The sequence below is a fragment of the Corvus hawaiiensis genome, chromosome 20 (assembly GCF_020740725.1).
Source record: "Corvus hawaiiensis isolate bCorHaw1 chromosome 20, bCorHaw1.pri.cur, whole genome shotgun sequence".
In the NCBI taxonomy this organism is placed as follows: domain Eukaryota; kingdom Metazoa; phylum Chordata; class Aves; order Passeriformes; family Corvidae; genus Corvus; species Corvus hawaiiensis.
In genome coordinates, this window is record NC_063232.1 from 6,504,799 (window position 1) to 6,531,479 (window position 26,681).

Consider the following 26,681-nt stretch of genomic DNA (forward strand, 5'->3'; position numbering starts at 1 on the left):
ATTTATCTCCACATTTACGTAAGCACCATAAATCTGGCACCTACGCCAAGGAACGTGCTGAACACAGTTTTATCCGAGTGTTGCCTCTTTCAGCTATGTCCAGCCAAGTTCAGAAAGATAAAAGCAAAGCCTGTGGCTTTAGTTTGGAATCTGTCACTTCTTATGCAGTAGGAGATTTCAGCATTAATTCAAGTCTGATGTTTACTGCCCCCCAATCTCCTGAGCACAGGTCTGCAGGGCTGGGATGCTCTGGGCTGTATGAACGTGGTATCACCTCATGGACTGCAGTCAGACTGAAGGATGCACAACTCTGTTCCTGAATTTAAAGAGGGAACAGGATGATGAAGCTCTCTGCAAGGAAGCTGGACTGCCAGATGCCAGCACATCCTGCACTGACATTGAAATTCTCTGAACTGATGGGTATCAGCACATTAACACATTTCAGAGCACGAGACCAGCACAAGTGCTGCTCGTCTTGGATCCACTCGGATCATTCAGCAGAGCTGGATGATTGGGATGCTGGACTCAGCATCCCAAAGACAGCACCTTTGTGAGGGGTTCCCAGTGCTGTGTCCGTCTGGCATTACCAAAGCATTGGTGATTTGCTCTCAGTACCAAACACGAGTGTACACACAACTGTGCTAAATGTGAACTTTGCAGTCCCAGCCCTTCCATTTATCCTCACAGTTCTCCAATTCTCACTCTCATTAACCACCTTAACGTGTCTTTTACTGTCCTGCACACAATCTGGAACTAATCTATCAAGTAAAAAGAAATTATTTAAAAGAGAAGTTATTTTTCTGTTCTGATTTTTAATAAATGGATGCCTTAAGGAGACACCCATCCCTCTTCCCTTACACATCTTCTGTCGTATTGTTTTGCATCACGAAGATTTTCCATTTGTCTTCAATTACTTCAAGTTACCAAAACACCAGTAAGAACTGGAAGAACCATATGAAACGAAGAGAAAAGCATGAGAACAACTCATTAAAGCACCACTCTTTTAAGCCATGCTGTATTCTTGGATAACAGCTTTCAAATCAAATGGTGGCTGTAGCAGGATTATTAATGCATCAGTCTTGCTTTGAAGCCTTTACAATACAGTTGGTTTGACTTCCCTTTCTTAATACCAAGAGATATCTACATTAGTAAATAAATTAATAAAAAATAACACTGTAATTTACAAATTAATAAAAATATATAGTTTGCCATCCCTGTTAATTTATTTTGCCACTGACAAAAGAAAAAGTAAAAAAAATCTTATTTTTAGCTTTGTTGCAATTAAAACACTTTTGAAGCAAAATTAAAAAGAAATTATTTCTGTGCAGTTGCTTAAGGCATATGGTGTGGACTTTAGCTGGGCTATAAATTCTTTAACGGAATTAAGGACTTCACAGTGGATCCAATACCAATCTGTTTGACAAAGCTGCTTGGGTTGGGACATAGGTACAGCACCAGGAAAGAGCCTGGGAAGGGCATGCCTGCCTCACCAACGCGTTGGTTTAACCTCAAGTTAAGCAGAGAGCTTTAGGAAGGACTCGAACCCCTCAGCTTTTCAATTCTGTTCCCTCCACTGCAAAACAGCTGCAACCTTGAACCCTTAAAACCTCTTCTTCCTTTCATGCCCAGATAAATCCTGATTTTCCCAGACAAACAACGCCGGCATCCCCTGAGGAATGTTCTCACAGGACAGCTTCTTGCTGCTTTTCCAATCTTTGATCTTCCATCCCAGTAAAACAGCCCAGCCCAACATGTGCCTACAGAAATTGACAGCAGGGCCACAGCTTTGATTAAATCCTGTCTGCCACCCTGCCTTCGGATCAGTGGATGTGCTGTCCCTGCTGCACCTCTCCTGGAGCCTCGGATAACCCACCTGCCTCCCTCCCCACCTCTATCTGCATTTCAGAGCAGGTTTCCTGCTCTCACCCAGCTCCCAACCCATCCATGGGGCAGGCAGAGAGCAGCCCTGCTCTCCCTCCTCCTGCCTCTGCCATAGCATGATTCAGCTCAGTGGCTCGGTGAAAAACTAAGGAAGGAGAGGAGGAATTTATTTTCCATTGTGCTGGCAAACTGAACTGACTCATCCTGTGCACTTGCTGGGCTCAGCACGAGGGAGGAGGTGGGGACCCAGGGCTGGGGCAAGGGCACCCTGCAGCATTGGTCCCTCACCTGCACGGATTGGGAACGGTATGAAACCAGAGTGACAAGGAAGGGATGGCAAAAGGAGGCTCGGAGTGCCAAATGTTACCAAAACGCCCTTTTATCGATCAATCTTTACAGTATGAAAGTGGATTAACTTTGTTAGTGTCTACATTAGTTCATATTATGCACACATATTATGACACATTACAGCTTTACTGGAGGCTTTGGTGTTTTTCATGCTCAAGTAAAACAAACCAAAGGATTAGTCCTGGAAATAAGGACTTTGCTCATGGAAGCTGATAGCTGTCCATGACAGATAAAGGATACTCCTGAACACCAAGCTAATGCCAACATTCCAGCCCCTCTGACACATTATTTAAACCCTCACAGTGTTTTCTGGTGTCACAAACCACTAACTCCAGCAAGGCTGACCCCAGGGATGCCTGAATCCATAGACAGGCAGCAGGAATGCTATGGAATTAGGGTTGATTTGCAAAGTTTTACTCAAATTACTAAGTCTGCGTGCTAGTGATTAGTCAAATTGTGTCGTTTAAGGGGTGTAAAAACCTTGTGTGAAACCAAACATGGAGTCTCCCAATTTGGCTGCACAATGAATAACTATTTACCCTTGTAATTCTACACTTTGCATCCCAGCCTCTCTCCTCAAGTCAGCACAGGCCAGTCATGAATTTTCTTAATGGAAATTCAAGAAGGAAAAATGGAAAAAAAAAGGTAAACCAAAGAGCTGACCTCTAAAGAGGGGACAAATCCTTTCCCCAAAATTGAAGGAACATCCTTCTAGTGAATAGATCAGCAAATCATTTTTCCTGTTACCTAACACGGAGATGTCAAGAGCTTGCCAGTTCTGATCCTTGAGGTTTGGTAAGAGCACAAGGATGGAGAACATCTCCAGCCACAGCCAGCCCAGCCATGCTTGGTGTGGGAAATGGGGCAGGGAGGAAGGGGAGACAGCCAGGGCAGAGCAGCCTGTGCTACCCCACATCACCCCCAGCTTCCCAGCAGCAGGGGCTACGTGTAAGGTGAGTGGGTGCTCTGACCTGCCTGTGCACCTCCCCTGCTGCCTCTGAGCAGTGACCTGGAACCCACAATCGCTCCTCTCCCTCATGGATGATCCAAACTTTTGTTTAGGTATTTCGAAAAAAATTAGGTCAGAGGAATGTGTGCAAGAAGGAGCTCATTAACCACCTTTGTGCAAAATCCACCTGCACGTAAATACCAAGATGCAACCTTTCCCTGGTGTTTTATACTGAGCTCACCCTCTTGCTTCTCTTTTCTGACAAAGCAAGACCAGGCACCAGCTTCTGTAGAGCCTCATAGTAAATAGAGGTAATTCTGTAATAAATGCAGACATAATTCTGTAATAAATACAGAGAGAATTCTGTATTTGGAGAAACAGGGACTGGATTCTAACGACACTCGGCAGAATACCTCGCCCGGCCCAGCCCTCCCATCCCCATTCCTTCCAGCACACTTCAAGCTCTCTTTTTTTTCCCCTGAGGATGAGAAGACACTCCTGACCCTGCGAGCTGCACCAGTGCTGCCTGTCGGAATCCTGAATAAACTGAATTTCCCACCACTGTTCCCATTCCCCCTGAGCGCGTGGCAGCGGCACAGCGCGCCTCGGTACAGACAGCCCACCAGCTGCCAACAGGAATTTCAGCACTTTGTCAATTATGTAAAAATAAGAGGATTTGGGCTGATCCTCCCCAAAGTTACCCTGGTAGTCTCTGCTGTCTTGGTACAACTTGCCTGCAAGTTGGAGAGGAACCTGCAAGAGCTCTGGGGACGGTGCACAGCGCCTGTCGCTGCTCCTGGTGGGATGTGCCAGCTTTGGGACTTTGCTTGTTATCCCCATAGTTGAGAGCTGTCCCAGGAAGGAAAAAGGGATATAGTAGGAGAGGCTCTGACTGTATTTGAGAGTCTCTGCAGTTCTGTCCCTCCCCTGCAGTTCAGTGTCTCCTCTTGGGGATGCTTTCGGCCCTGCAGCAGCCACCCCTCGTGCTCAGCAGGGAGAGCTCATCCGCCCGTGAGATGCTGGAGTATATTTACATCACCTTCCTCAGGAAAGATGTTGTTTAAACTGCAATCAAGCCAGCCAAAAATAAATAAATAATCATTTACACACTTCTGTAAACAAAGAAATGAAAGTGCTGTGGAGCTGTGGTTACCCCAAGAGCAGGTCATGACCTCTCCCTGCTTTGGGGAACAGAACTGAGATGCAGAGTGGACTTTAAAAGATAATTAACTGCCAAAAATATTCACTTCTGGTGAATAAAGGGTTTTGATGGGACTTCCACTGAAAAGCAGGGAGGCTCTGGGCCCAAACATGAGCGCTGGATTTTGATGTATGCTGTTGACTTCCCCAACACAGAGCAATTTGTAATAGCTTTGACACGCTGTTGTTTTCAAAGCTCCTGCTACATCACAAGCATTTATTTCTGACCACAAAATTACATTTATTCAACAGAAAGCAGCTCAGGGTCTTTAAGAGGTTAACTTCTGGAGTGCTTGGCTGCTCTCCAGCCTCCCTATGAGCATCAGTGCTAACGCAAGGCACACAACAGCACCCAGGCTGGCCGTGATTAATAGAGTGCTGAACACGCTGCTTTCCACATACACACACTTTTCATTCCCTTGCTTCCATAGATCATGGACTTATCCTCAAAATATCTGACTGAAATTGAATTTGGCTTCTCTCTCAACCGTTCATTTCCTATGTTATGCAAGGTTATATCCTTTTCTGCATGAGCAGAACCAAACCAGCTGCAGCTTTTGAGAAGAAAACGTGTTTTCAATTATGAAGTTGGCCTGAATATTGAACCACAGTTCTACTGCTGCTCTAATTGAGCCATCATGGAGTGAATGTACAGGAAAGAAATTGTATTAATTAGGTTTGGAAATTTAACATAAGGAAATTAAAGGGGGTGAAATAAAAAAAATGTGAGTATCAGCTCAGGTACAGTCCTTCAAAATGCAGAAGGAACGTAGGTCTGAAGTGGTTTAGGCACACACATTATTAGAGCACTCCTTCAAAGACATGATTAGTAGTTCCAGCACATCAAGCTGATTTTCAGCTTCTGTTGTCTGCATATGGAAAACTATTAAATTACTCGACTGACCAAATTAATAGTTTAAAGAGCAATTCAGCTAAGTGGGGAGCCAGAGTGGTCTCATCAGAATGGCAATACCCTTAAAAGTACTTGCTCTGGGAGAAGAATATGAGAAATGGCTTTCACAGACATCAAGTCCAGCATGTTGTTTTGGAGTCTGTGCCTTAGAGGGTTCTCCAAATGAGGGATTACTGCATTACTGTTGGACAGTGCTCTTATGCCACATGAAAAGAATGCTAATGACCTCAGGAAATCCTTTCCCAGCCTTAAAATATCTGTCTGATGACTTCACAAATACGGGTTCCAACATTAGATTTCCATACCACAGCTTCAGTTCTGTGAACTAACATAGCCCAAGAACATCCCTTCTCTTTGTTGCTTCTTTTTTATCCCAGATTTCATGTACAAATAACCATCCACTGATGTACCCATGGTAAAGCACAGTGACCTACCCAAAACACAGCTTATTCGAATGGCTGCTTGCAGGAGTGCCTTGCAAATTATATATAATAATCATGTCATAATTGCATGATAAAGCTCTTTAACCTTTCCTGATTCTGTCCTGTATTTAGCCCAGCATAGGGAGAGCAAACCATTAATAAGTTGTGTCCTCAGTTTAATGGCAAGAAAAAGGAAAAGCAAGATAGAGATTTAAGATTGAAATGACAGCATTTTACACTTCTGAAATTAATAACTTTTAACTGTCTTGCTCACAATAGCCTATTTACACCACCCAGACCTTAAATCTTCCAGGGAAGGCAGAAAAGTTACCCACAGATTTCAAAAGAACAATACCATCAGCTCTGAAGCAGACACAACACTCTGTTAAATTAGAAAACTGCCTTCAAATTTCCATTAAGATCCTAAATAAGGAAAAAGTACTATAATAAAACTATTCTCCAGTGATGAATTAATAGGGGCTCGTGCTGAAGTAGGAATGCATTTGAAAATCTGTAGTATGCTAAATTCCATTTCATAGTGCTTTTACTTTAAGTCTTATCATAAAAAATCCAGTTACTTAATGCACTGAGATCTATACAAAGAAAGTTATTTCCAAGTACTAATGGAAACTGAATATTTGATAACTGGAACAGTTTTTATCTGAATGAATGAGATAAATAACTAAGGAATACAGAATGTTCTGCTTTGTCCAGTACTTTAAAATTCATATTATATAATGGGGAAATATTGGAGGGAAGTATCAATATTCCATGTTCAAACTGAAGAGAAAAATTAGCTAAAGTGACCTGTGGGTTTGTTTAAAAAAGCCAACTGGCCCCAGGTTTACCAGCAGCTCCCATAAATCGTGCTTGGGAGGGGACATAAATACCTGAGCTTAACTTCCCCTCTTTCCAAGTCACGTCAGGTTCACCCAGGCACAGTTCAAGGACAGTTTAAGTCAATCTGAGCTGACACATTTGTGCTGCTCCTGCCCCCGGCTTTCCTCTCCTGGCCTCTCCTTTCAGAGCTGCTGCTCTGAACCCACCTGGTGGGAAACTAAGCCAGCAAAAAACATCCCCCAACTTTGGGCTAAATGTGGGATCACACCAGGAAAAGTGCTGAGGAAAGGCAGGGGGTGGGGAGCAGGAACACAGCAATATCCACGTAAAGCTGCTTAAATACCTGTGCTTATTAGGGAGCTGCCTCCATCCTCCGATCTGCTGGCCCTCCCTAGAGCTCACAGCCCTGTGCACAGTCAGCCCAGATGGGATTGGCAAAAGCCCACTTCCCTTCTGATGTGGAATCTAATTTATTATTCCATGCAAAAAGCACCTAATTCTGTCTAATATTAGAGTCTGAGCAAAGGATGGGGCAGCAGCAGCAGTGGGGGTGGGGACTGGAGTCGGGGGCAAAAATGTGGTGGAGACTCTCCCACAGGGAAATGGAGAAGGTGCATCAGGCAAGAAGTTTTCTCCTCACTTCTGAATGAACAGCTGGTGGTGCCCCAAAGATCCATATTCCCACCCACACTGCCTATGGAGGCTGCTCCTACAGCATTCCTGACCTCCTGCTCCAGGACACTCGCTCTCCAGCAGCAGGGGCCCTAGAAAACATTTACTCTCACCACTTCTCCACTTACCCCTCTTTTATTTACTCACTGCTGTTATCTATTTTAAAAAACCCAAAATCACAGAATCACTGAAAGGTTTGGGTTGGAAGGGACCTTAAATAGCCCATCTCATTCCAATTCCCTTGCCTCATGCACCTTCCACTAGAGCAGGTTACTCACAGCCCCATCCAGCCTGGCCTCGAACATTTCCAGGGACAAATCTGGGGCTGAAAACTGACGTCTGTGTAGTAAAAGCAGGGAACCTCTTGCCCTATTCCTCCTCCCATCATCCCATCCCACAGGTACTGTGTGACCAAGAGGTCCCTCTGCCAGCTCCTCCCAGGACACTGAATATCACCTGACAGGTAATAAATTATTGCAAGGCAATCCCAGGGGGCTGCTGGGGTGGGTGTCCTGTTCCCAGAAGTGTTGCTCCCTGAGCCTCTCCAGGGACAGGAATCGAGGCATCTCCAGTGGATTTGAAATGGAGAGAAGCCTATTTGCTTAATAAAACTTGTTTTTGAGATACCCAGAGCAGTCAGCCTTAACAACAACCAGAAACCAGATCTATATCCTGAACAATCAAATATAACTCAACAGAACAGGCTCATATCTTCAGTATTTTGATTTGTCTCCAAAACAAGATACAGTAATTACATCTATAATCAAATACCATAATTCACAGTTTAATGTGGTGCATTTATGTAGTCAATCATGATTAGTTCAGGTTTTTTAGGTTTCTGAAACCCTGTCTCGATTAGGGAGACTAGAATCACCAGCTCAGAGATTCAGCAGCACAATCTTTTAATGTATTTGTGCTTCATTTACGTAATGGGATTCCCACAACAAATTTTACTTGGTGAGGTTGAATTTATACCAAAATAAACTTCACTTTTGTATCAGTGAAACAAAACTACAGAAGAGGAGCGTGTGTGAGCCATACCTAGGTAACAGGGAGCTGTCTCCACCAGGGAAGATCTAATGGGAGAATCTCCTTCTCTGTAGCCAAATTTAAATTTATGCTTCTTACTCGATCCTCAGACATTCCCTTCATTAAAGAACAGTGCTGAAAGCACACATGCACTTTTCAGTCAGTGCATTGCAAGCTTGAAACCGAAGTGAAAAGGTTCTAAGAGCACTGCAATGCACTCGGAGCAATTTTAAAGTGTAAATTTCCATTGGCAAACGGACTCACGCAAGTCATTCTTTGTTCTCACAAATGTCTGTTGGATATATCAAGGACAAAGTTGTCCTGTTTATTTATTTATTTCTAGCAATACTTGGGAAATGAGTTTGTAAAGCAAAAAGTACCGTGCTGCTTTCAAAGGAGGGATTATTGCCTAGTTGGGACACAGATTTAGCAGGATGTAGAAGTGATCAGGAATGCAAGCCTCGCTAAGGGGAGCCGTGCACTTAAATCCCTATCCTGAAAACACGTTCCTGAACTTCCCTGCACTGACAGGAACTGCCACAATCTAAAGTCAGCGAACAACTCATGGATTGAGGAAGTGCTGGAACACAGTTCTTGAGGGGCAGAGCTCTGTAATATGCAGCAGTGTGAGCTCAAACCTCCATCCACCACCCCACGCAGGCACGGAGCTTTACAAGGACAAATGCAATTTCCAAGCTCCCTCCCTGACGCTTTCCGAGCGGCAGAACCACGGCTCCCATCTGGCCACAGTGAAAATGGAAAACTCTCTAATTGGCCCAGCTGCCTTTGCCTATAGAAACTCTTCAGAATAACAACAGTTGGCTTTTAAACTTGTGAGCACTCTGCTTGTGTGTTCTCGGTGAGTGCTGTGAAGAGAAACCCAAGTTGGAGCCAGCACCGGAGCTGTTAACGCTTTCTGCTGCCTTTCCAACAAACACCTGCCAACCCAAGGTTTTCCATCAGCCCTCTGGAATACAATGTTCCACAGCTGAAAAGCTTTGCAGGAGAATGATCTGCAGTATCCTCATGTTTTATGAGTGCATTACATTGCATTCATTAAGAGCTCAACCTGTAGGGTCAGTGAGGCCCAGCGAGCTGGATGTGCCACCTGGGTCCCTGCCACGGTGACGGGAGGCTCAGGGAGGCTCAGGGAGGCTTAGGGATGCTCAGAGCAAAGTGATGTGACCAGTTCAGATTGTCCAGCACAAACCCAGCGTATCACAGAATCACAGAATGACCTGGGTTGGAAGGGACCTTAAGGATCATCCTGTTCCACCCCACTGCCATGGGCAGGGACACTTTTCTCTATCCCAGGTTGCTCAGAGCTCCATCCAACCTGGTTTTAAACACTTCCAGGGATGAGGCAGCCACAGCTTCTCTGGACAACCTGTGCCAGGGCCTCCCCACCCTCAGAGGAAAGAATTTCTTCCCAATATCCAATCTAAACCTACCCTCTGTCAGTCTGAAGCCATTCCCCTTTGTCCTGTCACTATGTGCTCTTGTAAAAAGTCCCTCTCCATCTTCAGGCTCCCTTCAGGGGCTGACATTCCCTGCACACCAGGCTCATGTGAAGCAGCACTGAAAACACTGTAAGAAGCAAAAGAAGATCTTACCTCTCCCTGGAAACTCTTCAGTAATGGAGCTACCTGTTTGCGCAGGTCCTGGAAGACAGAAGCAAGATATTCCATCAGAAAAACTGGAAAGGACAAGTCATCACCATGCTTTTCCTAATGTTATTTTCAGTTCTCAAGTGTTACTTAAATTCTGATCGCATTTTGTGGGAGCTTTGATTAAAACAGAATTATACCTGGAGTTCACTTTGAGCAGGTCTGAATTTCCAGTTTGACATACACCTGCATCTGCTGCAAATGGTATTAATTATCCAAACTGTGGTGCTGCTGGGTAGGCACTGAATGCCTTCAGTCTCCTAATTCAGCTGAAACATTAATGAGATTAGCAGTAAATGCCTCTATCTACCTCCACAGCAGCTACACCTCTGAACTTATGCCAAGGAAATTCCCACAAATGGAAGCCAGGCTTAAAGGAAGATGACTCTGGACCATCATTTCAACTGAGAGTGTTGCCAGTTTGCAAAATCTCTGTTTTGTTTATTATTTTCCCAAGAGTGCTCTGGCTTTAGTCATCAGAGAACTGGAGCACACTGAAGATGAGAAGTATTATTTGTTGGTTTCTGTGTAACTCAAAATTGCTTCTTCCGAACTACAACACACTTACTGCTACAAAATTCATTAAAATACTGCCCACAGAATCACTCTAAAGGTTTATAGCATATTTTTACTCAGCAACTGAGATAATTTAAGACAAAAAGGGATATATATTTCTTGTACGTAACATTTCCTATGGCTTCACTTCTAAGCTGGTTTGGCTCTAATTCACTTACAAATTCCGTAATTCTTATTATGTGTGTGCCTGAAGAAGAAAATCCAGTAACTCTGCAGAGAACACTGTTAGTCATGCACAGCCAAGATGCTGCATTCCTGCTTTGGCTACTGACAAGGCACAAGCAGCCACTTCACAGTGCACTTACACCTGGGAATAAATCTGGAGGAGTTATACACCAGCAACATGATGCTGCACCACTTGGGAGGGCAGCAGTGATGCTGCTGCAGGGAAAAGGTGGATTTCCCATCCTTGGAGATTTCCAAGGCTCAGCTGACCAGAACTAGTGCTAAATGGGTGCTAAAGACCCATTTTTAGGGCCAGGTGAGATTTGGTCAGACTCTGGACAACCCCTCCAACCCTGAGTCCTACAATGCTCTGGGAACTGTGCCCACAACTGGGACAGGCACAAACTCCTTCAGTAACCATGAAATCCTCCTACCTGCACACAAGCCGAGCTACCTGAACCTCATGCAGGGAGTCACAAAGATATATTTGTTTCTCTACACAGAAAAGGATCTGTTGAAGCCTCGAGCTTTTTGGAGAAGAAGGTGACCTTAAAAAGTTGGGAAATTCTCTTTTCCAACACATTTACTTTTATATCTACAGCCATGCAACATATTGGACGTTAAACCACTCACCAAAACACTCCCAGCTCTGGATTTAATCTGATTTTCCTGAAGGAAAAGTAGGCTTTTGAGAGAAGTGATTTTTGTCATTTAAATGACAAGTCATGCAGGGAGTTGGAGTATCAGAAGTTCTCCCACTCCCTGAGAAATGGCTTAGGCGGCCCAAGGCAAATGAAGCTATCAAAGACAAATGATCAGCCAAATTTCACTTCTGACATGGTTATTGCACTAAAATACAGCTTAATCCCCATCAAGTCAAGGATAATATTGCAGCTTGCTGAGCTCTCTCTTCGGACCGAACCGAACTGTGCTTCTCTTCTTAGGCCAACTCAAGTCACCTAAATTTTTTCTGATATATCCTGCTGCCTGTTTTGGGACAGAAAAAGGTTGGACACTGTCCTTGTGGATCACAAACATCTACAAATTACACTTCTACCAAAGCAAACTGGCAGGTTGAGCAGCTTTTCCCCACTCCCTGCCTCCTCAGGGAAACCTGAGGGCTGTGCACGTTTTAGAACATGTTTTCTTTGTAACCTGATGATGCTGACATTGAAGAAAGTAACAATAACCACTGATGGCAAAATAAATGCCCACATTTAAGGCCAAAATCTGGCAGAGGCGGTTTTAGTGCCCAGTGAAATTACAAACAGAATTAGATTTACACAATTAGATTGCCGGATACCGGCACCCTTTATAAAATCAGGAAAAATTATATCATCCAAGCAAAGCAACTTTTCTTGAAATAAAAATCTCAGCTGGTCAGAAATCACTGGGTTTAGGGCTTTTGTCCCTGATACTGCCTCTGAATTTACTGACTTGTTTGGCACCAGCCAGAAAAGTGATGTCAGAAGCGAAGGCAGAAATACAGGAGATCTAATCCCAGATCCAGAGGCAGGAGAATGTTATCCTTGCTCCTGTGCCCATGGCAAGCTCTAGCCAAGATCCTGCTATTTAACTGCCTCCTCTGGCACATTCTGAGTTCTCAAAGACAGGATTTGCAGTACTTTTTATTTCATTATATAAACTATGCCAGGCCTTCACCTTCATATTCATCTTGAATAATGAGGGATGTTGTTGTTGGCTGTTTGTAGCAGAAAAGAGGGAGAGAAGCAGGGGTGGAAAGGAATAGAAGGAGCATCCCAAAGCCATGGAAACAGTTGGTCAAGCTGTCAAAAAGGGAGAAAACCTTTCAAGTGCATTCATTTAGCAAATTCAGGATGCTGAACACTCATCCCAGCAATCAGAACGTTACCAAGCAAAATTCATGCCATAATGGGAAAACGTGCTTGATTCAGACAGCAGCTTGTGGTGGGGGTAAAAGGGGTTTTAAAATCTTTCCTGACAGAGGAGGAGGCAGCTCAGGGCGACCCAGGGCAAGCAATGGGTTATCTCACTGCAATCCACCCAGGACAGCCCCAGGACACATCAGAGCACACACCTGAACAGGGTAAAATGCTTTGACCACTTGAAGTCTTCGCAATGACTTGGAATCTGTTGCAGCTGAACAACTGAGACAGAGCATCCCACTGCCATTCCCTTCCCAGAGCAAACAGCCAGGAAAGGGAACTGCAGGAATGAGATCCAGTATTTTAAACTCAGCCAAATGCTCCGTGCAGGTGAGTGGATGAATGGCACACACCACAGCAAAAGGCATAAACACCTTTTTCACAGTTTTTCTTTTCTCCCCTCCTTTCCTGGCTTGCCCTTGGAAAGAGTTTATAGGAAAGAGTTTATAGGGTACTTTTATAATTCCTTCTTCGGTGAAACAACATCAAAACTTGAGACAGCTCACAACCAAAGGGAAACAAAAATAAACAGACAGAAGTCAGGAATACATATGCCTCAAGTCACAGCTCTGCTGGGGAGACTTATTTTTGGCAGTTTGGAAAAATTTCTCATCAGACTTTGTCTCAAAATATTACACTGAACTTCAAAGGGAATTTTACCTTCTTTACACTAAATTGAACAGGAAGAAGGACGTTCAGTTCAGACCCGGGGGAATCTGCAGGGTTGGTTAGCAAGGACACCAGGTGATTTATGATCTGTTTAAAGTGTGGTGGCCTTTACTGCCTGGGCTGTGATCAAAACAGGAAAAGCATCCAGGCTCCAGCCCTCACACAGTTACCAAACCACTGCGGCCAAGCAGAACAGCTGAAAAGGGTCCATGCAACTGAACATTAAAACAAATTATAATTTATCAACACAAACGCACTGAAATATTTGAGTATAGGAATACAATCCCATTATTAGCCTATTTTTCTGTGCCATCTAAATACATGCATTCTTTCTCTCTGGATGATTTATCAGGGGTAGAGCAGTTTTCTGAAAAAGGCTTTATCAGAGACAAACTCACTATCTGATGAAGAGCCCATGAATTAGGATGCTGTATCATTATCTGAATCAAATCTGATGGCTGAAAGCTAATATAGCATTGCCTCTTTACAAGAGTAAAAACAAGGAGTTTATATTTTGATCAAGTAGCTAAACAATGAAATCTGAATCCACATAATTTTTAACTCCCTTTCCATTCTCATTAAAAATAACTCCACGGCAAATAAACCAAGAATAAATCTATGTTAAAATCCTGGGCAACAAATGCACCCTTCTGACAACTAAACTACATTATTTATCCAGACCTTAATACCCTGTGTACAGTACAAAGCACATAGCAATGGTCAGGCTACCAACGCTGTATTTGTAATTTACTTGAGGTCTGAAGCTACACGAGCACCTTCTGATCTCCTCACAGGCTGCTCCACCTCATTCACCTCCCAAACGCTTATCTCTAAATGTCACAAGAGCCCTCTGACCCCAGCTTGATAAAGTGGCCCAGCAAAGCTGAGCTTGACCTACACACCTTTATCATCTACACAAGCACCGTGCTCCTGTAAAACAAAACACCCCAGAAGCCTGGGTGAACATTCCAGCGTGGGCCTCCCGTGCCACATTTCCTACCAATTGTTCCGTATTTCGTCTGCTGGAGCCACGCACGGGCTGGGGAATGTCACTGTGGCTGGCACAGGAATCCTAATGAGAAGCAGCCCACTGTTATCAGCGTGGGTGACATCACCAGTTCAGCTGTCACAAACCATTCTGGAGCAGCCTCATCACCGCGAGATGCTGCGGCTGCCCTGCTGCCTTCCCTTTCCGTGTCCCCTTCCCTGTTTGCCCACATGGAATCAGACACTGGCACGGGCCCGGCACTCCAAATTGGCAGGGGCTGGACAGCCTGACCCCAGATTCCTTCTTGTAAGAACTTAGAAAGAAAAAGAAACAACATAACACAGAACAACCCCCAGGATGTACTACTGGTTGTGCAGGAGGCTGTTTGTAATTCCATCAACACCTAACACTTCCCATCCCTGGACGTGTTCAAGGCCAGGTTGGAAGGGGCTTGGAGCCACCTGGGTTAGTAGAAGGTGTCCCTGCCCATGGCAAAGGGTGGAATGAGATGAGATTTAAGATCCCTTCCAAGCCAAATCATTCCATGACTCCCATGATAATAAATAGCACAGCTGAAGGGGAGCTCTCCTGTCAAAAACTGTGAGCCAGGTTTATGTCCCTGTCCCTGGAGGCAGCGTGCTGGGAGGGTGGATATCTGTTCCTAGGGATTGAGAGGATGTTTATCCATGTGCCCTCACAGCCAGGGCTCTGTACACTCCATCCACCCCGCTATTATCTCCAGAATGCTGCTGAGCTTCCCATAAATACAGCTGAAAGGGGGAGAGGTGAGAGGCAGCCAAGCATGAAGGATTTGGGAAGAACGCTGGCATCAACTTCTGAGGTGTGTTTGATTATTGTGTACTTCAAGGACACAACTTGTCACTATGAAACACACAAATCAGCAAGTTAACTATAATTAGGAGTAAGCAGTTCTGCTGGTTAATTAGAGAGAGGCAGCAAGCACAGATGCTTCGCCCTGCTGTGGGGAAATGGGTGAAGGGGTTGGGATCACTCAGACACTCACCTACCAGTGCACAAGTTTTAAACATTATTTCTTTGCATTATGAAAAAAATCCAAAATATTACAATTTTTTTTTCCACCAGAAATCCTGGGCACATGTGATTGGGAGTGTACTAAAGGAAACATTTAAGTCTTTATGTTTAATTAGTTCCAGCAAGTTCCACTTTGCTTTAATCTAAAAGAGATGAAACTGAAACCCCAGATAGTTGTTCACACAGGTATTATACAGTAGCTCAGATGACTTACTTAATTCTTAAAATATAAGGCAAAGTAAATCATATGAGTAAACAATTTATTGCTCAATTTACACTTTGATTTAATGAGATATAAAACCTCTTATTGCTTAAGGCTGCTGAAGTATTTACTCAAAATCCGATCATTAAAGAATGAATCACTATCTTATCAATCTTCTATGATATTTTTAGTTATTTCAGTACACTAACATGCCAGTGTTTTCTCTGAACAAAAAAAAACCTTTTTAAGTTACATTTATAGATATGTTTCAACCTAGCACAATGATAAATAAAAAATCTTGATTTACAGTAGCAAAACGTACACCACAGTACTTTCGGAAATATTTCAAGCTCACAGATCTTGTGCAAATTCCATTAGCTTTAATTATTTATTAGCAGTAGATTTAGATTACTGTTCTTGACCTATTTTTCAGTGTATGGACCCACCCAGCAAGAAGTGAAAAAATATTCCATTGGTGAAGGGCTGAATTAGTGAGCGCAGACTTCAGTTTCGAGTGGAACACTGAGCAAAACCCTGGGCACTGTAATTCAGGGGGAGTGAGGTTACAAAGCAGGGCCTGCAGAGTAAACACTGAGACAGGTTCCTTGAAAAGAGGCGGAATTTTTGCTGTTTGACCACTTCAGACAGTTTTGCAAGATTGCAGCCACATGACAATCCCAAAGGAAGTGACAGCAGATGCACAGAGAACTTTCAAGAGTTTCTTTGTGGAAATCCCCTGGTTTCTACCAAACTCCAAGGACCACATGGGTCCTACTCAGCCATGGGGAAACAGGTCAAGAGGGAGAATTTTGGGGCTGGTCCTGTGACCCCTTCCAGTGGCAAGGTGCAAACTGGGCTCTTCCCAAGCTGGGGAAAACGGAGCATCTGGGAAGGAGCTTCCTCGCCACGCTGGGACTTTGCTTTCAATGGAATTTCCCCGAGTCTTAACGGAATCCTCTTATGGTTTCTTCCAAGTTCAAATAAACAAAAAGCTCACAGGTTTACTCTGGGCCTGTGCAGCCACGTCCAAACAGCCTGGGGACCTTCACAACTGTTTAAAAAGCCACCCTGCCAGAGAGGAACTGTTGCACCCATATGTATGTATGGAAGTGTGTGTATATATACACATGTACACTATGCAGAATACAAAAAGGTTTTTTTTACCTAACTTTACAAATTAATGTGGTGAACGAAGCTTTTTAGCATCATGTGACAACCCTGATGTCATTTATAAACCAGTGAGTTAACAGTGGCTAGGAAAGACATTGAACAGGAACTACTCAGAACTTAAAAAGTAGAGTTGCTAGGAAACAAAAAATTTAGTTCAAACAAAAACGGTTCAGGTGGAGCTTTGGAAGGAGCTAATTGTAATGAAATGACACTAAAATTCCAGTCAGGAAAAAAAGGAAAGGCTGACTTGTGTAGGAGTTCACCAACACATACAGAAAATCAAGCACCACTTTTAACAAACATTAATTTAAAAGGCTTCACGCTGGGTAATGGCTCCATGGAGATTCTCCCTCCTGCTCTCTTGTTAAACCCTGTGGTCCCTGCTGAAGGCTTGAGGTGACATCAAACATGCCATGACAGACCCTTGTCACGGAAAAAAACACATCTGCATCATCCCAGGCCACCAGAACTCCTTATTTACGTAATGAAAACACATCTGATACACTGAGTAAGTATTTCAGAACCTCTGAAGTGCACTCTTCTTGCCAGCAGGACAGCCACATGTCAGTGAAATCCAGGAATTGCCATTCCTAGCTTAGGCCAGTATCCCTACACAGAGCATAGATAATTAGAGCTTTGTTAAGTACCTGCAGATGTTATTAGATGAGTCCATCTGTCCAAAACCATGGGAAGCAAACTGACTGCTTAGTTGTGCATCCCAATATACTTTTACATCCCAAAAAACAGCCTCACCTACATCTGTCAAATTTTAACCAGAACTGCTCTGTCCCTCCATAAATTCCATGTTGTTCCACAAGTTCTCTGCCCCTGTGATTTGAGTTTTCCGGTGAAAAAGATCCTGAACACTCCTCCCAAATCACATCCTGCAGGATTTCGTCCTCCATCCACTGCATTTCCCACGCTGAAAGTCCATAAAGTGCTCCTAACGCTCCCCTGGTTATCCAGAATTACAGCCTGCAGATCAGAGGTTTCTCTTCAGTGTAAAATGGGGAACTTCTGAAAGAAAGGAATTATGATGAGCCCTAAAAAATTAACGTGTCTAACGAGAGGCTAATGACAGGGGGGCATGACTCTGCAGAAGAGGCACCTAAGTGCTGTGGTCCAATTAACAACACCAGCTCAAACACAGCCTAATGCTTCATATGGTGGATTTAGAAAGAAGAATATTTCATGTGAAACCATAATTGCAGCTGTAATTTTCCATACTCCCTCCACACAAGCAGTGCTGGAATCAGAGTGCACCCTGCTTCAGCCTTCTGGGATGATGGGACCATGAGCTGGAGCTGTCTGGCTGCAGCACTGGGCTCGTGGGTCTGGGATTTCTCCTCAGTCTCAAAGAAAAGATGGGTAGAACCATTCAGAAATCATAAATTCCAGTGTACTGCTTCATTTATGAAAAGTGAGATTACTAAAAAGCATTCATGTTGTAAAACCTGTTACTGGTTTCCAGAATACAAGTATCTTGCTTTGAAGTCAAGTTACGTTTCCAAGAAGAATAATTCTGTGTTAAATGTAATAACGAGGAGCCGGGCTTCATCCTCACGGATCCTTACAGGCCATCTGCAAACTGGGCAGGAGGCACTGCTGGGACATCAGGTATTGCAAAATTGCTTTCCTTACTTATCTTTTACACACAGATTACAAATACAGCTGTGAGCAGCCCGTGCATTAATCACGCTCTGACATACCTGCATGTAAGAACACAGGTGTATTTACTGATTTCTATCACTACAGTCAGCCTTTTGCTTTGATTTCAATGCAAGAAAATCCAATACACGCAATCCTCTAATAATCTTTTTGTAAGATTTTCTTCTTAATCTTGATCCTGACCATCCAGTCTTATTCAAAATCTAGTTGCTCCTACAGGAAACAAATTGTTTCATGAGGACTTGAGTAAAAAGCCTGCTGTCCTGCAAATACATGTCCTATATTTGCTGAAGCTCTCATGACCATCATCTTTGCTGTCTTTATGTCCTTTGTGACTTCTTCCGTGCAGGGACTCACTGGCTGTGGGTTCAGGCATCGCCCTTTGGATGCAGCTGACGTGATAACTTCAGATTCCAGCAAAGATGAGAAATTCAAAGGAAAAAAAAATAAACTGACAACCTCAAAAACATCAGGATACAGACCCAGAGGTTTTACTACATCTAATTTAGCATACCTGGTAAAAACACCTCAAAATTAATCTAACTGTCATCCTGCTGACCTAAATAAAAAAACACACAGCACAGAGCTTTTCATGTTGCTTCAGTGAGTGAAGCAATTCGGAGAAAACAAAACTTTTGCTGCCTTTACGCTTCCTGGCAAAATTCCTACGGAAACAGGCTCAGGCCCATAATGCACATGCTTTGGGAGCACACAGTAGATAGAAATGAATCATCCAGATGAAAGAAAGCAAGAGCTCACTACAGACTTATTCAATACATTTACTGTTTGTTAGCTGAACCTCAGAAATAAAAAACCCACATGAAGCGGTTTCGAGCAGCAGCATCCCCTCACAACTGTAATATATAGTCTCAGCTGGGATTAATTCCCAAATTCATGTGTTGAACTGTGAACTGTTCCAGTGTTTGGAGGGGGTAGGGAGAGAAAAGAGATAAAAAGACCAGGAAAAGGAACCCAGAGGATGGATGATTAGGAAGGGAGACACAGGAGCCAGAGCGAGCGGTTCCCGTTCCCGGGCGCTGCTGAATCACAATCAGCTCGATGGCAGATGAAAATGAGACACACTTGTATAATAATAAATCAGCAGAATTAATACAGGCTTATCTTTTACCAACTTAGAAGGGGGAGGTGACAAATTGCACTTGAGGACAAACAGTTTGACTGTTGCCAGCATAAGCTGAGTGTCTATAGGAAATGGCTAAATTTAGACAGCCAGCTTTTGATGAGAGCAACGGAAATTAATTCAAGTTTTTTGTCTGTGGTTTGTGTTTTGTTTTTTTTTTTAAGAGCTCTAGAATGTTACTCATCTCTTGAAACTCTTACCAAAAGAAGAGACTTCATAATGTACCATCCTCCCTGCCTACTCCCTCCTACTCTTCCCCCTATAAAAGGAAGAATTGCTCCTTTGGGCTACAGCAATTTAGGAATTTAATGCAGTTTAACAAATTCCCTATCTCTTGGCTGGAGTTGTTTGGCTCCGACAGATGCATCAGAGAAGTCCATAAACGTCTGAAAGATTCCTACAGACTTTTTCTTGGATGACTATATATGGCAACTACAGATCAAGTTATCTGCCATCGTTTTAACCTAAGCTTCAAACTTTTTACCTTATTCCTGGCTTTGTAGCAAACTTCCCTCAGCTGCAGCACTGCTAAATTAGACATAAAATGACAACTACTTTTCTCAGAAGCATTTTCCCACTCACTGCAAGGCAGCAAAAAAACTTGAATTAAGACACACTTAAGTAAAAACTAACTTTTGTCAGTGCCTGCTGCCTCTCAGAAATACATTTCTGCGAGGGGTAACCCAGGCTGTGACGCTGTGGAGCTCACGTTCTCATTCACACTGTTCTGCTGTCACTGAAGGTGCACCTCACCAAATGGCAGATGTTTTCCATCACTCATTACCTGAAATACCAAGTAACATCAAGTGCCATGAGAAGTCAAGCACAAACTGGCAATAGAAGCAAAATCCACACTTAAAAAAAAAAAAAGGTCAAAACTGCCTGACTGATGTACAGAGGGACTTATAAAGGAATTCCAGCAATGCCTGCAACACCCTTTACCCAGAGAAATACTCAATAAACTTCTTCCTATCACCATCTTTTATACATCAGATCACTTTTACAAGATGCTGAAGTGCATACATCAAAGCCAGCAGCATGTGATACTATACTGAAGGCTTTTAGCTGCATCCAAAACCTTCTCTGTGCATCCAAAGTAAAGGGTACATCAAGTTCAAGCACCTTCTTTAAGCTAAATATTCCTAACACACCTCAAAATGGACATCCAGGGCCACTGAGGGCTCAAGGCCAGGAATGAAACAGGGTGAGCAAACTTGAAAGACTGGAAGTGAACACTGAGTTTTGCATGCAAAAAACACCACAGGGCTCACTTTTAAATGACATTTAAAGCAAAGATCCACAGCCAGCCTCTTCCTGGGCTAGAGTCTACAAATAATGGCCCTGGTGAAACCTCAGCAGATGATGAAGGTCGCTCTGAACAGTGGGACAGAGTCACAGAGCGCTGAGAGCTGCCAACACAAAATACAAGCACGGTCATGCTCCATCCTGCGAAACACTCTTAGGAAATGCAGATAAAACAGTGAAAGAAAAAGCTACTGTTCAGAGGAGATTGTATCTTACCCAGCTGCTTATTAACACTGTGCAGTTAAAACAAATTATTTTAAATTCCTAAAGGCACGCCGTGTCTGGAAATGCAATGTTTGAATAAGCACTCCTAAGACCCAAAGCGTATCGAGTATTCCCACCTGACCACAACCTTAAGAACGCTGACACTTCTGAACCACTGAGCTCCCTCTCACCCAGGCCAGGACAGACACTGAGGACCACCATGGGGGTGTGGGGGAGGTAAAATTGGGCACGTGACATCGTGGAATCTCCAAATCAGTATTGATTAATCAAGCAACTTATCTGATCTTATGACTTCTATTTATTGGATCCTGACCATCCACTTATGGAGAGATGCAACTGCTCATTTTTAAAATTGATTTTGGAATGGCTTGTGCAGCATTTGATCCATCAGACCTGAGGACTGAGATACTCACCCCTGCCATGGACTTACACATGCCAGTGATCCATCAAAACAGACAAGGTTACTTTTGACGCTGCTCCCCAAGTTTGTGTAAGAACAAGGAAACATTTCGGTGCCATCATCAGATAGTGGAAGCATAAACAACTGTTGGCACCTCTGGGGAGAGAGCAGGTATCACTCAGCTGCATTCCATGTGTGTTTTTTCCTTAGGGTAGATGTAGGGAAAGGACTGCATGACAAAAACTCCTGCTGGGTCGAGTTCCAGCGGCACCAGCCTCGAGTGCGACACCACAGCCCAGCTTTCTGCACTGCCACCTGATTTTTTTCAGCCTTGCCAGACCTAGAATCTGAATTTTTAGGGTGGTTCTTCCTGCTGACCTGCTGGATGATGTCCCAGAGCTGTGAGCCCAGCAGATTTCCTGGCTGGAGCAGGAATTCCTCAGGCAAGCCTGGCCACTCAGCACAACCCTCCTGGCTCCCTATTCCCCACAACCCCGAGTGCTCAGCACCCTCCTTTTGACCAGGAGTTCACTTTTGGGATAAGTAGGCCATTAGTGGGATCCAAACCAGCCAAGGTCATTCCCCCCATAAACAACTTGTCCAGTATTTCCTCAAGGACTTTGCTCTCTCCCATTTTTGTGCCCAATTTCTTTGACAGCTTTAAACTGATGCTCGGGAGCATTTCCCACTAAAAACCAGCACACTGAAGTGTGTAATATGTCCCTAAAACATAAATATTTGCCAGATTGTCATACAGAAATACTTCATTATCTTTTCAGTAACTGCATAAAATACAAAAACTTAGTTTGCAACAGCATGAAACACTCCTGAAAGTGTGAAAATTATTGCTGATTTTCATGTAAACTGGAGTTTTAAAGTATAAATCACACTGTTTACATTAACTGATCAGAAGAATTCCAGTTAATGCAAGTAGGAAGCTAGAATTATTAACATTTTTTCCTCAACTGGGGTCTGTTAACTAATAGCTTTTTCACCCCTTATCAGCTGCACAAACAACAATGGATTTTAAATCAACTAAATGACCTGTGAACTTCTCCTAAATGGGGGGCACATAATTTAAGGCAGCCGAGAAAGTTTTGCAGGAGTCAGGAGGGCTCCTCGGAGGGCACATGTGGAGAGAGTTAAAGCTTCAAACCGCTATTTTCTCCCCCCCTACTCAAGTGTCAGCTGTGATAAGCCAAAATTAACAACCCTACACTGAACCACTTCAAATGAAGGGGGAAAAAAAATTTCTTCTTGCTATTCTAGGTATTTTAAGTTGCATATGAGCACGGTAGCTAAATATAGACAGTGACAACAAGAGACAGCATTGTCCCTTTGGGCACATTGAATATTATCTCAGAATTCCCATCTTCCTGGGCTGAGCCTCCAGTGTTGGCCTGGGGCTTTTTTTTGGTTGTTTTTCTTACTTAGCAAAACGTGTATTAACCCCTACTTCATTTTAGATGGAGCAGTTTAACAAAAAGTGTATTTAAGAAAAAAAAAGAAATCCTGATTCTGCAAAAGCACCAGAAAGTTTCACAATCATTTTCCCAGCTCTGTGTTACTGCACATAGAGCAGATGCCTCTGCTTTCTGAGAGGACTGTCACTCTGTTTTTAAAACTAGGAGGGCTTCAATATGAAGCTTTTACAGCTTAGTGAACCACAAAGCTAAGCTGATATTTTTGGATGTAAAATTGTCTTTTTCTCCACGAGTCATGTGCTTCACTTCCAGGTTTCAGACAGAAGTGTAAGGGACAAAATCAATAATTACTGGTTTCAAAACACTTCCTAGGAGTGCAGCTATATCATCTGGAAACCAGCAGACTCACACGAGCCTTTAATATTGAACAGGACCAGACTTTCAGAGGACACGGCTGCTCCTGACTTCTGCAGTATTTAAATATCACTGAGTGACACGAATGTTTCTGCTTAATGTACCCAATGCACTCAGAACATTGACAACACTTCATTTTTAAGCCAGCTTCTAGATAAAGTTTAATTTTTAAAGCCATCTATAAATTATCAATGACATCTGTTCTGAAAAATGTCAATTCCTATTCCTTAGGCTGGCAGAATCCATCTATTTTGTGTAACGTCCTCTTCATATTCGAGCAATTTTAAAGCTCTATTGACATATGGTTTTCAAGAGAGATATTGCTCTTGTAGGATTTCATTATTAAGACAAGTCTTGCTCTAATGTAAGGATGACAATAAATACACACAACTGTTCTGGACTATATGCCCTGGCTCTGACTCCCAAAGGTTTGAGAAGTGACAGGTCCAGATACCCCATAAATATCCCAGTGCAAGGCACCCCTCCCACGCCACACAAACCCACAGTGATAAGAGCAAGCAGCAGCTGCAGGAACCAGTTTGTATTTAATCTCCTGATCAATAAATCGTGGGGGCCTCATCATCACTGCAACTAATTCCTGCAACTCAGACTCTCGTTTATTGTGACTGTGTACAAGCATGGGGCTGTCACCATGGACCAATCCCCTCAGCCAAACCCTGATTTTGGTTATTCCAGCCCATCTAATTGTACAATACAGGCACAATTTAGCACATCAGTCTTCCATTTCTTCAGCTGTTGGGCACTAACACTGTGGCTTGTTAAAATGCAATTAGGATTGTTTTGATGCCCTTATGATGTTACAAAAGGAGAGATAAAAATAATTTTCAAATGTCCACAGTCATCTTCCAAAGCCTGTACAATACACACTACTTCCACTTTTTAAAACATCTCATCTTTGTTCTCAAGTCTAATACACTCTTTTTGCTTTTAATACACTCTTTTTGTCCCTTTTCATTCCCTCATCGGTAAGTTACTGAGCTCCTGTCTCAGAGGCATCCCCTAAATTCAAAAACAATTTTCAAGAAAGTTTAATCTTGAAGCAACAATTGCACCACGTGCTTTGGTTCTATATGAATATATAAACTGTCACCAAGTCCTCTCACAATATTTGTCATTCAGCAGCAAAACAGACACTGCCTGCTTGTGACTCTGTAATTGTGGAGCAGCATCTGCTGGATGCTGAAATCCTGCTTTCTGGTCATGGCAAACATAAATCAAGGAGAAAAAAAATCTGCTCTATTAAATCTATTTGCTCTGGGAGAACAGGGATTTATCATCCTGTAAAACAAGTGGTCAATAAGATTCAGAAGTGCTTAGAACAGATCTTGATGAATCGGGATGCCACAGGTGACACTGAAATTGTATTTGAAAGGAATCCACGAGCAGAAAGGTGAATGCTCTATTTATTTCAGTCTATAGACAGGCTGGGGATTAAAAGCATCACAAACATAGTAGGATTTTTCCCTCTGCATCCCCTCGGGAGGATCCTTAACAGACTGTCCCAAGGGGCAAAAGCAGCAAGAGAGGACACAGGGCTGCTTTAAGTAAATGTTAAATAGATATTCTTTAGAGAGCCATCACACAACAAACAGCTTCCAGGAGTTTTTCAACACCACCCAAACCTTGAGCAAGTGCAAAAACCAAGTTTCAGCAGCAGCAGGATCAGGTCAGGTCCAGGGGCCCCTCAGGGAACCCACGGAGTCGGAGACAATTCACTGGCGAATCCCATTTAATGACTCAGGAATGGCTGGGCATAATCCCTGCCTCACATCACATGATGATTCCCAACACAAAAGGGAGCTTGGTTTCTCACCCAGGACAAGAATTTGGTCCCAAAGGACAGAAAGAAAGCTTAAACAGCACAACCACGTAATTAACAAGGAAATGAATATAGGTGTATTGTAATGGCAACTTTGGGAGTTATTACATTAACCACAGACTAATCCCTTTTTTTTTGCTATTTTTGAACAGAGGAGTCCAATTCCGCTGTTTTATATGTCTGAATGTTGTTCCAACAACTTAAACATTGTGTGCAATCAACATTCTTCCCTAACACAATGACCAGCTTCAGTGCAGCACACGAAATACTCCCCAAATGATAAAAACTCCTATCTCCCACGGCGTCCAGCCAGCCAGAGGCTGAACTTGGATGGCGAAGCTGCATCTGGTTTCACTTTCCAGTAACAAAACAAAATTCACAGGCACCATTCATTATCTACGAGGTCCAACACGAAGGCTTTCAAATACACTTTCAGAACTAATTAAATGCTTGTTTAAAGCTGAAGTGAATGTAAATACCAAACTGAAAGTGAACTGATTAACTTGCAGCGTTTTGTGCCTGATTATCTCAGTGAAGAATGAGCTCCTGGCACTCCGGCCTTGCGCTGGAGGATCAATTTCCTGTTCACATCAAGGCTGCCGAGGAAACCTTCCCCACATTTGATTCGACTTAAATTCAAGTGTCTGCTTTGCCTTGGACACGGCACTAGATACAGAGAATGTTTTCTGACTGGGTAAGATAATGTTTTGAATTTAGGGGCTAAACTGTGTCACTTTTGCCATTAGACTTGAGGCCAAAATTCAAGGATGCTCAAGGCAGCCAGATCTCTCTCCCTATCACCTGAGAGCTGGGACATCATAGAAACGCCTCACAGGAGTCCCACAACACCTCGTTTGGGTTTCAGTTTTAACTCAGCAACACACACGGGTGAGATCTACTCGTCCTCTGCATTCGATGTGGCTAAGGAGGGAAATGAGGTTCATAAGATGTAGCCTTCATTCAGTTCCAAAGTATTATCTAGTAGCTAAAAAAAGACATAATTTACTCCTACTACGGTTCCTTTTGTCAGCTCCTTTAAAAGCCAGCCTGTCTTGCATCTTTGATGTCAGGAATTCCATTTTTTAAGTCCTATAACTACCACATATTGTTTATTTCTGTGCTTCTTTCACACAAAGGTGAAAATTCTAAATTTTATAAACTTGTATTACAGTAACACAAAGAAAAATCCAGAGGACACTGAAGCTCCCTCTGCGCTGGCCTCTGCCAGGCGAGGATGCAGCCTTGTATCAGACAGGATGTAAGAGCCCAGACAGATGCAGTCTGAGGGAGAGGTAAAACCAAAGAGCATTCAAAGGGAAAAGAGGAGAGGCCGCCTCTCCCGAGAGCCAGGAGACATTTTTACGCAGCATTCTTCACTGGGAACATCACGGGATAAAAAAATAAATGAGTCCAGTGTTTGCACTTCGATAGATATCCAGTTTCAGGCTGTGACAGAAGAGGCAGCACAACCCAAATTAAAAGCACTGCTAACAGCGCCCGTTGCTCTTTTATTGTGATTGTTACAAGTCACATTAGTATAAATTTGTGAAGTGTTTTAACGCTTTTTCATTTGAGCTTAATTAATTTTCATAGGAGTTTCAGCTTAATTAATT

The 26,681-nt window shown here is 43.2% G+C and overlaps 1 protein-coding gene across 8 annotated transcripts in view; it reads right to left on the minus strand.

Annotated features, from left to right (window-relative positions):
* The window catches only part of CUX1 (cut like homeobox 1), a 270,416-nt gene that overhangs the window by 153,857 nt on the left and 89,878 nt on the right, over positions 1-26,681 (minus strand). For 7 of the 8 annotated variants that reach the window (XM_048324800.1, XM_048324798.1, XM_048324799.1 and 4 more), the window contains exon 3: positions 9,868-9,915. In XM_048324800.1, coding sequence (XP_048180757.1) covers positions 9,868-9,915 — 48 coding nt within the window. Of the gene's footprint in view, positions 1-9,867; positions 9,916-17,175; positions 17,180-26,681 lie in introns of those variants that run through there. The other variant, XM_048324796.1, reaches the window with a different exon arrangement.